This window comes from Apodemus sylvaticus, chromosome 19 (assembly GCF_947179515.1).
Source record: "Apodemus sylvaticus chromosome 19, mApoSyl1.1, whole genome shotgun sequence".
Classification (NCBI taxonomy): Eukaryota; Metazoa; Chordata; class Mammalia; order Rodentia; family Muridae; genus Apodemus; species Apodemus sylvaticus.
Window position 1 is genome coordinate 60,651,447 of NC_067490.1, and position 12,725 is coordinate 60,664,171.

A 12,725-nucleotide genomic window follows, 5' to 3' on the forward strand; every position below is an offset into this window, starting at 1 on the left:
AAACTCCTTCAGCTCCTTGGGTCATTTCTCTAGCTCCTCCATTGGGGACCCTGTGCTCAGTTCAATGGCTGACTGAAAGTGTATCCCTCTGTGTTTGTTATGCACTAGCAGAGCCTCCCAGGTGACAGCTATATTTGGCTCTAGTCAGCAAGTACTTGTGGGCATCCACAATAGTGTCTGGGTTTTTGTAACTGTATATGGGATGGAACCCTTGGTGGAGCAGTCTCTGAATGGTCTTTCCCTCAGATTATGAACCAATCTGGAAATCAGTTTCGCAGTACCTCAGAAAATTGGGCATAATACTACAAGAGGATCCTGCTATATCACTCCTGGCCATATACCCAGAAGATTCCCCGGCATGCAATAAAGATCCATGGTCCATTATGTTCATAGCAGCCTTATTTATAATAGGCAGAAGCTGGAAAGAACCCAGATGCCCCTCAACAGAGGAATGGAAATGGAAAATGTGGTATATTTATACAATGGAATACTATTCAGCTATTAAAAACAATGAATTCATGAAATTCTTAGGCAAATGGGTGAAACTGAAAAATATCATCCTGAGTGAGGTAACCCAATCACAAAAGAACACACATGGTATGCACTCACTGATAAGTGGATATTTGCCCAGAAGCTTTGAATACCCAAGACACATTTCACATATCAAATGATGCCCAAGAAGGAGGAAGAAAAAAGTATGGATACTTTGGTCCTTCTTAGAAGGGGGAACAAAATACCCACAGGAGGAGATACAAGGACCATAGCAAATTAATATCCCCCATTAATTTTTAAAAATCACCAAGGGTTTGCAACTAACCTCTTCTGATCCATACCTTTTGTAGCTGAATTTTGTTGACTTATTTTATAATCCAAATAGTTAATAGAACCTCCTCCCTGTCATTTTTCAGGAGCAATATGTAACTCCTGGCATGGTTTAATTCTTTGTGTGTCCTTAAATATTTTCTCTAAAGTATATATGTCAGAATCAGCCAGCAAAAACATCACCCATGATAAATAATGAATTGGGGAAATGGCCTGTGAATTATTTCTAGTGGTTTTTGTACAAAATACTGGTATGAGGTTGGGCTGGTCAACATTCCCTGTGGCAGAAAATTACACTGGTATTGTTTTGCAAGTTGAACACTATTATGAGTAGGCACTATGAAAGCAAACCTTTCCCTATCTTGCTCACGCAAGTGGATAGTAAAAAAGGTAATCCTTTCAATCAGCTATTATCACAGACTAAGTCTTAGGTAATAAGGTAAAGAAAGTCCAGGCTATAATTGACCTACTGTTGGATTACTCTGTGCACTGCTCTTAAATCTTTTGACTTTCTACATTTTCCTGATTTCTTTCTCTTTCTCTTTCTCTCTCTCTCTCTCTCTATCTCTCTGTCTCTTCCCCCTCTCCCTCTCTTCTTTCTTTCTTTCTTTTTATAAAAAATACAGGGAATTCCATGGGCTGGTAGACTCTTCTATGTGTTGAGTCTCCAGTTGCTCTTTTATTACCTGCTCAGGTGCTTGTAATTTTTCCTTAGTTATGGATGATAGATATACCCACACAGGCTTGTCGGTAGACCATTTTAACAGTAGAGACATTGGTATTTCAGCAGTGCGCTTCTCCCTATAAGTTTGGAAACTCAATGTCAGTTATGTCCTGTGTTTGGATAATTGGCACAGCCTGGGTTTGCTTTTGATGACATATATCACTATCTTCACCAAGAGAATTTACCATTTCACCTTTATTTTTTCTTTGTTTGTTCTTTTTTATTGAATATTTTATGCATTTACATTTTATATGTTATACCCTTTCCCACTTTCCCCTTTGGAATCTCTGTCACACCTCAGCCCTCCCCCTGTTTCTATGAGAAGGGTTCCCCTTCTTTCCACCGACACCCACCTCACCACCCTGGCATTCCCCAATTCCCAAACCTTGGGGAATCAAGCCTTTACAGGACCAAAGGCTTCTCCTCCTATTGATGCCAGACAATGCCATCCTTCACTACATATGTAGCTGGAGCTCTGGGACCCTCCATGTGTACTCTTTGGTTGGTGGCTTATTCCCACGGAGCTCTGAGGGTTCTGGTTGGTTGATATTGTTGTTCTTCCTTTGGGGTTGCAAACCCCTTCAGTTCCTTCATTCCTTTCTCTAATTCCTCCATTTGGAGCCCTGTGCTAAGACCAATCCTCCTCTGTATTTTTCAGGCTCTGGTAGAGCCTTTCGGAAGACAGCTATAACAGGCTTCTGTCAGCAAGCACTTCTTAGCATCCACAATAGTGTCTGGGTTTGGAGTCTGTAGATGGGATGGATCCCCAGGTGGGGCAGTCTCTGGATGGCCTTTCCTTCAGTCTCTGCTCTACACTTTGTCCCCATATTTCCTTTAGACAGGAGCAATTCTGGGTTAAGAATTTGGAGATCAGTGGGTGGCTCCTCCCCCAACAGGAGCCTTGCCTAGCCTCTGGATATGGTCTCTACATATCCCTCCCCTTTGTTGGGCATTTCAGCTAACCTCATCCTTTTGGGTCCTGGGAGTCTCTTGCTTTCCTGGCATCTGGGACTTGCTTGTGGCTATCTCCACTTCCCCATCTCCCATTATTACATACTTCTGTTCAAATTCCTGACCCTCTATATATCATCCCTGTCTCCTTTCATACCTAATCATCTCCCCTCCACACCCTTTCCTCTCAAGTCCCTACCACCCTCTACCTCCTGTACCATTTCACCCTTTATTTCATCATGGACTATCTCTGAAATGGCAGGAATGTTAATTCAAGTAAACCACTGCTATAGAAGATCCTTTCCCCATAAAATTTATGGATATATCAGCCACATAAGGCATTAACTTTCCTATTTGACCATGCAATTGCATGCATTTAACAAATCTCAGACTTTGTTTATCTAAGATAACTTTTCTATTCCTAGAATCCATGTATAAACCTTCTGAAGTGGCCATTCTGAATTTCAATCATTTTGCAAAATGATAGTTACATCAGCTCTCATATCTCCCAAATTTTCTATTTCAATGCCATGTACTTGTAATTTTACTTTTGGCCTCTGATCATTAATAACATTGCCAGATCACACATTTTCTAGTACATCTAAACCATTTTATCATTTCAACATGAATGGACTTACCCTTGATTCAAAGAAACGTTTTCAGATGAGCAATCATATCACCTGCATTAAATTGCATCTCTCTTTTTACATAAGCTATACTTTTAATTTCTCCTCTGAAATCTTTGTCTATAATTCCTGAACATACAATGAGTCCTTGAGGAAGTCAATCCACTCCTTCCTAAGATCATAACTCCAGTAGTTATTTCATAAGATTGAATTTTGGGGGATACAATAAGATGTTTAGCTGTGGCCAAGTTCAGAGCTCTGCTCCCTGTGATAGCCTGAATTATATTTCCAATGTTAAGTGGAGGCTTTTTGGTCTCCTGGTCACACTGAAATGGCTTATTATTTTTTCTGTGGGGCCTTGAGCCATGCCCCTAAGGACATTTCCTGACAATAAGAAATTACCTTGAATATCTCTTTTGGACCTATACTTATTGGTCCAATGGCAACACTGCCATATTACCTGCAAACCCCTGGAAACCTAGTCCTTCTTTGTGGTTTATATTTAGAAAAACTATTGCTTGTAGAGATGTCTTACTTGCAATTTTGTTGCAAATTACCTTATTTCCCACAATTAAAGCAACAGGTATTTTGAGATCTGAGACCTCTAACTATAACTTGACCTATTGTATTAGCATGGTATATTATAGAAACAATATCAGTTTATCCCTTATCTAATCATCCATAGGCAGTACTGGATGCTTTAATGGTTTAATAAATGGTTTACATTTGGTATTAGATTTTTCACACACCATACCTCTATTAACACCTGCTTTGTATCAGGATCTGATTTGGCTTTGTTCACAGCTGAAAATAATCTTTATAAAAATATCAAAGAAGGGCTATCCATAATGCTGTGTAATAGGTATAAATGTGGTAACTTTTCCCCCGGGGTCCTTAACTTTGCCCCAAACTCTTAAAATTATTAAGTGATATTGTTCTATAGTAGAATTATCAAATTAAATTTGTCCTTGTATATCAGAGTACCACCGTTCATCCAGCAACTGGTCTTTTCCTATATTCATCCCCCTCAGTCTACTTCGCTGTTCAATATTTGTGGCCCCTTTTCTCTACTATGTTATCCATTGCAGTTGGGGAACAGCTTCTAGTATGATTTACCAATCCCTTCCAGTACTGGGGATTAATTCTATTTTGGGTAGCCCAGTTATTTAGAATTTGTTTTAGATAAACCAAGTGCATCTTGCATGAAACCATAGGCTCTTTAAATAGCCTTAGATCTATCATTTCTCTAGGACATCATCCTATTTTGTAATAAGCTTGTTCCACACCAATAGCAGACATATCCTCTTTAACTACTGGAGAAGCTGATGATAATCACATAACCTCAGGCATCCCCTGCTCTAACTCTGGTGGTAAAGTTGGTTTAAATTTGAGCCTTTCTCTCAAAACTGCTAATTCATCACACCGTCCTCTCAATTTTTCAGCTTTTCTCTGAACCCACCTCCCTCCTGTCCAATTCTATTTCCTCTTTTCTTCTGTAGGAAGCTCCCATTCTCTTGCTCACTAGGGCTGAGCCTTTTTATTCTCTTTCCAGTGTTCTTTGTCTCACAAGTGCTTCCATCTCCACCTGCAATCTTTTTAGTTGCACAGACAAGTCTGCAACTCTTTCAGAAAAGAGACCAGAGTGACCACCTTTTTCCCCATTTCAGCAACTTATCATTTCTTAAGCACTTCCGTTTCCATCTACAATTTTTCAACTGTGCAGCCATTCTTCCAACATTTTTTGAAACAGAGTGTAGGAAGAAGAAAAGCTGTACAGAGCCATATTGGGGCAGTCATGCACTTGGTCGGAGTTTGACTTTGGTCAAGGATAATCCCTGGCTTCGGGCAGGAATCTGCCATTAGGACATAATAGGGAAGTAGGTTAAAGAAGGAATTTTTATCCTAGGGTAGAGAAGCTCAGTGAAGGTTAAGTTCGTGGTTCCTCCTGGTCTAGGAATTCCTGAATTAAGCAGGTGACCCACCCAGCTGCCAGAGCAGTCAAGACGAGGACCTCCAAGAGAAGCTAGACAACTTCCACCGGAACTCAGCCCAGAGTCTGGGGGGAAGGGTTTGCCCAAACTGTTAAAAGGTCTGGCGCCATTAAAGTTTCCGGCCTCGATCAGTAAAACATTGTCCTGGCCCTTATTTCTTTTCGCACCTTCCCTATTCATCCCTCAGCTTCTGTTCCAGCTACCCACTTCGTAATAGCTGCAGGCAGCTATGGAATCCAACAAAAAGCGAGCAAACAAACAAGCAAAAAAAAAAAAATCCAAAGAAACAAAAACAATAAAACAAAAAATCCTCTTGGGTTCAAAGCTAGGATATCCCAGTGGTTGCAGCCACAATAAATTTTTTGCTGGCATCCTGAAAAGCAATCCATTTCTTCATCACATGCCATTTGCTATATGGCTTTTGGAACCAAGCTTCCCTATTTATCCTTACTTTTATGCACCATTTGTAGCTCATCTTGCTATTTTGTGGGTTTTTTTTTCCTTGCTGACGCTTTATCCCCTCGGGTTTCACTCCTAAAACTAGAGAAGAGAGAAAGATGAGTAGAAGGAGAGGGGAATTAGGAAAATCCCTGAATCTAATTTTTTTCCTTGTGTTTCTTCTTTGAGCATAGCTAGTAATAGGCTGCAAACAACTTCCCTAAGTGAACAATAATCACCAGGCCTACCTCTTGGGGCCCTAAGATTTACATCCTTTCTGAAAGTTTCCTAGAATTTCAAATGTCATACAATCACAGAAACTGTCTTCAGCTGGCAAAACTATGACTTGGATGGAGTTCAAGACAAATCATAATCAGCTGCTGTGGTCAGTCCAAAGTAGCCCTATATCTCTACACTTGGTATTAAAACAAAACCACATTCTTGTAATATTTCTTTTTAAAAAAAAAAAAATCCAAAATTCCAAAATTGTCACTACAAAATTTCAACACAATTCTTTATAAACCTTAAAAGGACAATATTCAATTTCATATGAAAAACAAAAATCATGATTTAAAGATAACTAAACAATCCTGAAGAATAAAAGAACTTCCAGAGGTATCACTATCACTAATTTCATGCTGTCCTACAGAGATATATCAAAACTGAATGTTGTCGGCATTTAAAAAAAAAAAAAAGACGTTGTCAATGGTATTCAATTGAAGACTCAAACAAAGATCCACATACCTACAGACACCTGATTTTTTTTTTTAATAAAGAATCCAGAAATACACAATGGAAAAAAGAAAGCACTTTCAGCATGGAGAAGAGTGCAAATACATCCATATTTATCACCCTGCACAAAACACAAGTCCAAATGGATCAAAGACCTCAGCTTAAAACCAGACACACAACACAACTAAAGAGAAAGATGGAGGGCGGGGAGGGGCGGGGGGCACAGATCGCGCATGCGCCAAAGTGCCAGCACGCTCCGGGGATAGAGCAGGGCCAGAGCTGTTGGCTGTGGTGGTTCCCCTCGCACTGCCGCTGCCCCCACCATCGGCTACCATCCAGCAGGAGTTTGAGGAACTGGATACTCAGTGGCACTGGCAGCCGTTATACTTGGAAATTCAAAATGAATCCAATGACTATCCTCATAGAGTGGCCAAGTTTCCAGAAAACAGAAATCGAAACAGATACAGAGATGTAAGCCCATGGCACACTTCCTAACACATGCTGTCACTTCTGGCTCACGGTGTGGCGGCAAAAGACCAAAGCAGTTTCCATTCTAAACTGAACTGTAGAAAAAGAATCGGTTAAATGTGCCCAGTACTGGCCAACGGATGACCGAGAGATGATGTTTAAGGAAACAGTATTCAGTGTGAAGCTCTTATCTGAATATGTAAAATCATGTTATACAGTACATCTACTACAGTTAGAAAATATCAATAGTGGTGAAACCAGAACCATATCCCACTTTCATTTTACCACCTGGCCAGATTTTGGAGTTCCGGAGTCACCAGCTTCATTCCTAAATTTCTTGTTTAGAGAATCTGGTTCCTTGAGCTCCGACCACAGCCCTGCAGTGATCCATTGCAGTGCGGGCATCCGGCATTCTGGCACCTTCTCCCTCGTGGACACCTGCCTTGTTCTGATGGAAAAAGGAGAGGATGTTAATGTGGAACAATTATTACTGAACATGAGAAAGTATCGAATGGGACTTATTCAGACACCAGACCAGCTCAGATTCTCCTACATGGCCATAATAGAAGGAGCAAGGTACACAAAAGGAGATTCAAATATACAGAACTGGTGGAAAGAACTTTCTAAAAAAGATTATCTCCTATTTGTGATCATTCACAAAACAGAACAATGACTGAGAAATACAATGAGAAGAGAATACGTTCAGAAGATGAAAAGTTAACAGGACTTCCTTCTAACGTGCAAGATACTGTGGAAGAGAGCAGTGAGAACATTCTACGGAAATGCATTCGAGAGAATAGATAGAAAGGCTATGATGGCTCAGAAGGTGCAGCAGATGAAACAGAGGCTAAATGAAACTGAACGAAAAAGAAAAAGGTAAGCCGGGTGGTGGTGGCGCACGCCTGTAATCCCAGCACTCTGGGAGGCAGAGGCAGGCAGATTTCTTGAGTTTGAGGCCAGCCTGGTCTACAGAATGAGTTCCAGCCAGGGTTATACAGAAACCCTGTCTCGAATAAAACCAAATCCAAAAAAACAAAACCAAAAAAAAAAAAAAAAAAAAAAAAAAGGTGGCTATTGGCAATCTATTCTCACTAAAATGGGGTTTGTGTCAGTCATTTTGGTTGGCGCTTTGGTTGGCTGGGCACTGCTTTTTCAATAAAATGTTCTATAAATTAAGTTTTACCCAGCACCTTTCTGCACTAGTAGCTGATAGTGGTGCATTAATTTCAAGGGTTTGTTAGTAGATGCCTCATACCCCAGAAACATTGTGGTAGAGTAGACATCAACCAGATAAGGGGTATTCACACTCACAAGCCCAGCATCTCAGGACTCACCACTGCAGGCTCCTCTGAGACCCAAACTGTCAATGGCTCAAAATAAAGACAAGCATGCTTGTTGAAAACTGTTACATCTTACAGCTGTGTTCACACCAGTATATTGAGAAATCCTTTGTCACAAGGATTGGCTTTTGGAGGTCTTGTGGATTTTAACAAGCACTTGATATAAGCAGTAAACATTGTGGGTTTTTTCTACATTCTTAATGGAAAGAAAATATCCTTTAAACAATGTATGTAATGTGTAATTTACTGTTGAAATGGGCATTACAACATTATATCCATAACTATTTTAGGGTAAATATAATTTATAAGTACCTATTTAATCTTACTTTTGTAGTTAAATGTACTTTTTGAAGGTTCAATTGGAAAGTCGGTTACCATAGAAAAATAAATTGTGTGTTGACTCAGTTGTTAAAAAAAAGAAAGAGAGAAAGATGGGAATAACCTAGAATACATTGGCACAGGTGTTCTGGAAAGAACACCAATAGCTCAGGCACTAAATTCAACAGTTAATAAATGGGACCTCACAAAACTGAAAAGCTTCTGTAAATTAAATGACACAGAAGTGACAACTCATACTGGTGGAGCAAGGGGAGCTCCTCCATTGCTGATGGGAATGCAAATCTCATGACTATGGAAATCAATATAGCAGTTTCTCATAAAATTGGGGACTGACATACTTCAAGATCCCAGATATACCAAAAGATAATCCATCCTTACACAGGATACTTGCTCACTTTTGTTCACAGAGGCTTTATTCACAATAGCCAGAAATTGGACACACCCTTGGTGTTTCTCCACCCAAGAATTCGTTTAAAAAATCTTTTGTATTTCCACAATGGAGTATTATTCAGGTATTAGAAAAATATATCAGAATTTTGCAGGCAAATAGATGGAATTATAAGAAAACTAAATGACAGAACACAGACCCAGAAAGACAAATCAAATATATACTCACTTAGAAATGGATATTAAATGTTAAATATAAGATAATTAAGCAATAATACACAGACAGAGAGATATTCTATAAAAGGACTGGCTTGTGGGAGCACTAGGATCTCACTGGTAAGGGGAAATAGAATTGTTTTTGTGGGTAGACTTGGGGTGGTTGGTGATGGGAATAGGATGGATCAAGTGGGTGAGGCCATATACCTATGGAAGAATCAAACACAACTGACAAAAAATAATTCTTAATGATATTATGTTATTCTCATAGATTGAAGCATACAGAAAGGTTTTCTCTGACAGCTGATGGGATTCATCACAGACACCCACAGCCAAACAATAGACAGAGCTCAGAAAACCATGCAGAATAGGGACAGGAAGGATTGTAACTTTCAGAGGGGTCAAGAACACAAGACAACAGCCTACAGAACGACCTAAGCATAGCTCATATAGGCTCATAGAGTCTGAAGTGGAAATCATGGAACCTGCATGAGTTTGTGTGAGTTTTTGTTAGGACATTTGCCAGTTTGGGGTGTCTTAAAATAAAAAGAAGGAGCAAGAGACGGCTCAGTGATCAGAATGCTTGCTATTTTTCTAAGGACCTGAGGTAACATTTTAGCACTCAGATTATTCTGTAATTTCAGGCTCATGGAATTCAAACTTCTTTTCTGACACCTTCAAGAACCTGTACTCTCATGGCATGTATTCAGACAGATGTATTCACACAAATAAAATAAATATTTTATGTTTTAAAGTAAATAAAAACAGGCCTGTGTTGTAGTTCAAAAAGTGTTTAATTTGTAGTTTGCTCTGTTTTAAACTCCCAGGACATTCTGAAGTAAATAGAAACAGTAGAAAGATATGAAGCAATGCTTAGTGTTTGATTTTCAAGTATTGTAGTTCTTCATTACAAATCAACTGTATCATATTTCTTAAGAAAATGACTACCAAAATAATTGAACTACCACATTGTACTTCAATCACCACTTTGAAGAAATAGATGGTCTAATCAATACCTAATGAATGAAGCTAACATTTCACCCCAATCCACATGAAGCTATTCTTGATTTTGTGGAGGCCAACCTCAAGGTTTTTGAGATAAGATGGCTCTGCCTTTTCAAGTAAAGAAACAGAAACTCATATGCCAACATCTTTAGTTATCTTTGTGGAAATCCAAGTCTTCCACCACAGTCTTATCACTGCTTCTTTTACTTCCTTGTTCTTCAATGTATAAATGAGAGGGTTAAGAGTTGGAGTTATTACAGTGTAGAAAAGAGTGAGAAACTTGCCCCATTCATGAGCATAGTGAGTCTTAGGTTGAAGATAGACACCTGTGACAGTACCATAGAACAGGGAAACTACAAGAAGGTGAGAAGTACAGGTGCCAAATGCTTTTCTCTGCCCTGCAGGTGACTTTATCTTCAGCACAGATTTCACAATAGCACCATAGGAGGAAAGAATGATGGCCAAGGGTAACACTAGGAGGATAACACTGGATATGGACATCTGCACTTCATTGTAGGTAGTATCTGCACTGGAGAGCTGAATCAGGGCTGGAACTTCACACACAATGTCATCTACTACCCTCTGAGAGCAAAAGGGCAACTTGAGGGTAGCAGTAGATTGTATCAGAGACTGAACCAAGCCAGAACCCCAAGCAAGGACAGCCAGCTGCAGACAGACTTTAGGGTGCATGACAGTTACGTATCTCAGAGGATGGCACACTGCCACATAGCGGTCCACAGCCATGACAACAAGAAGGACACATTCAGTGGCACCAAGCCACAGGAAGATGTAGAGCTGAGTGGCACAGCCACTATAGGTGATAGTTTTCTTTGGATTTCTCAAATTAACCAACATCTGAAGAACACAGCTGCTTGTGAAACAAATATCTAATAAGGAAAGGTTGGAAAGGAAGAAGTACATTGGGATCTGCAGTTTTGGGTCCTTCGAGGAAACACAAATTATGATTGTATTTCCAGCAAGAGTCAAACAATAAAAGACCAAAATTACCCCAAAAAGTACCTTCTCTAAACATGGCTTGTCAGAGAAGCCACGGAGGATGAAATTACCATGGGTGTCATTGCAAACTGTGCCCATGCTCTCTGGGAAAATTGCTTCTTGAGGAGATGACATGAAAGCAGTTGCTCAAAAGTCTGTGAAGATCGTAGTTAGCAGGAACCAAGGCTGTGCAGCTTGTTTGATCCTTTTTACTTAAGAGTATGATGTTAACCTGTAATATTTATGGGAAAATTCTTGAATGAGTGAAGTAGTTTAATATTTGAATTCTGCCACTCATTCTTTTCCTTTTTCTGATGCTTTATATCTATTTATAGCTCTGCAAGGTAAACTGTGTAAAATACACTAATTTTTTAATAAAACCACATTGCAAAATATAAATATGTTGCATATTTGTTATTTAAGATTTAGCATTTACTACACTAACTGGATATACAGATTGTTCAATGCTTATCATCCTTTTTACTTTCTCTTGCTCTTTTTATTTCTGTGCATCTCCTTTCATCAAGCTATTGTCTTCTGCTTTCAATTTTTGCTCTATCTTTCAATTTCTGATTTTGAATCATCACTTAGGCATTTTTATGCTGTATGATTTTGTGAATAGATTAATCTTCTGCTTCTTATGTTTCTAATTGTCTTAGGGCAAAAATAAACCTTAAAATAAATGAACTCACTCCTACTCCAAGTAAATTCTAAGTGTTTATTATATAAATAGACACACCTTTATTTAATGTGTTTTTCTTCTAATGAAGAATAACACTTGATCATTCATATAAGAATTCCACATTCTCTATGTGGGGACAAGTTTAACACTAGAATGGTAATGCCTAAATTTTATTTATTTATTTTTAATTATTTTTATTAGATATTTTCTTTATTTACATTTCAAATGCTATCCCCTTTCCTCAGGTCCCATCTGAAAACCACCTAACCCATTCCCCTCCCCCTGCTCACTAATCCACTGACTCCCACTTTCCTGACCTGGCATTCTCCTACCCTGGGGCAATGAGCCTTCACAGGTCCAAGGGCCTCTCTTCTCACTGATGTCCAACCAGGCCATCATCTGCTACCCATGTGGCTAGAGCCATGGGTCCCTCCATGTGCAATCTTTGGTTGGTGGTTAAGTGCCTGGGAGCTTTGGGGTTAATGGTTGGTTCATATTGTTGTAAATTTTATATAGCAAAGTATTCATATATTTTTAAGAAGAGATGATGAAGCATGATAACAAAAAGAACTGAATAAACAAAGAACTTAGAATTAGTCCTAAAATATTTCAAATCAGTAAAACCAAAATCAGTACAAATAATTAAGGGCCAATAAACTTGATTCCGGGAACAAGTGTGTGAATTAATATTTAAAGTGTGTTATATTCATATTTTTATTTTACTCATATACTAGAAGCAGATTTAGCTGAGGATTGCACCATTAGTACTTATTATAATTAAGGAATTTATTGAAGTACAGGATAACTGCAGAACAAGATTTTTTGCAGAGCACTTAGATGAATAATTAAAATTTTACCATCTTTATTTACATTATTTATCTTTTTACTGTACCAGGCATTCTAGAAAGTTTATACACTGTCTTTGTGACTGTGATTTTTCAGTCCTATTCATCCTTTATATTCTCTAAAATTTTGAACTGTAGTGATATTCCTACCTTTGTCATGAAT

At 38.8% G+C, this 12,725-nt stretch overlaps 1 protein-coding gene and 1 pseudogene across 1 annotated transcript; one reads left to right on the plus strand and one right to left on the minus strand.

The window, feature by feature from the left end:
* The first annotated feature begins 451 nt into the window (after positions 1-451).
* Positions 452-7,911, plus strand: LOC127669681 (tyrosine-protein phosphatase non-receptor type 2-like; annotated as a pseudogene).
* Positions 7,912-10,171: 2,260 nt separating this feature from the next.
* Positions 10,172-11,134, minus strand: LOC127669334 (olfactory receptor 2H2-like). Its single transcript, XM_052163153.1, has one exon. It carries the CDS (start codon positions 11,132-11,134, stop codon positions 10,172-10,174), a length of 963 nt encoding a protein of 320 aa, XP_052019113.1.
* Positions 11,135-12,725: the final 1,591 nt, after the last annotated feature.

Bases quoted from the DNA above. Each gene is read 5' to 3' on its own strand.
- LOC127669334 (XM_052163153.1), bottom strand. From the start codon at position 11,134: ATGGGCACAGTTTGCAATGACACCCATGGTAATTTCATCCTCCGTGGC.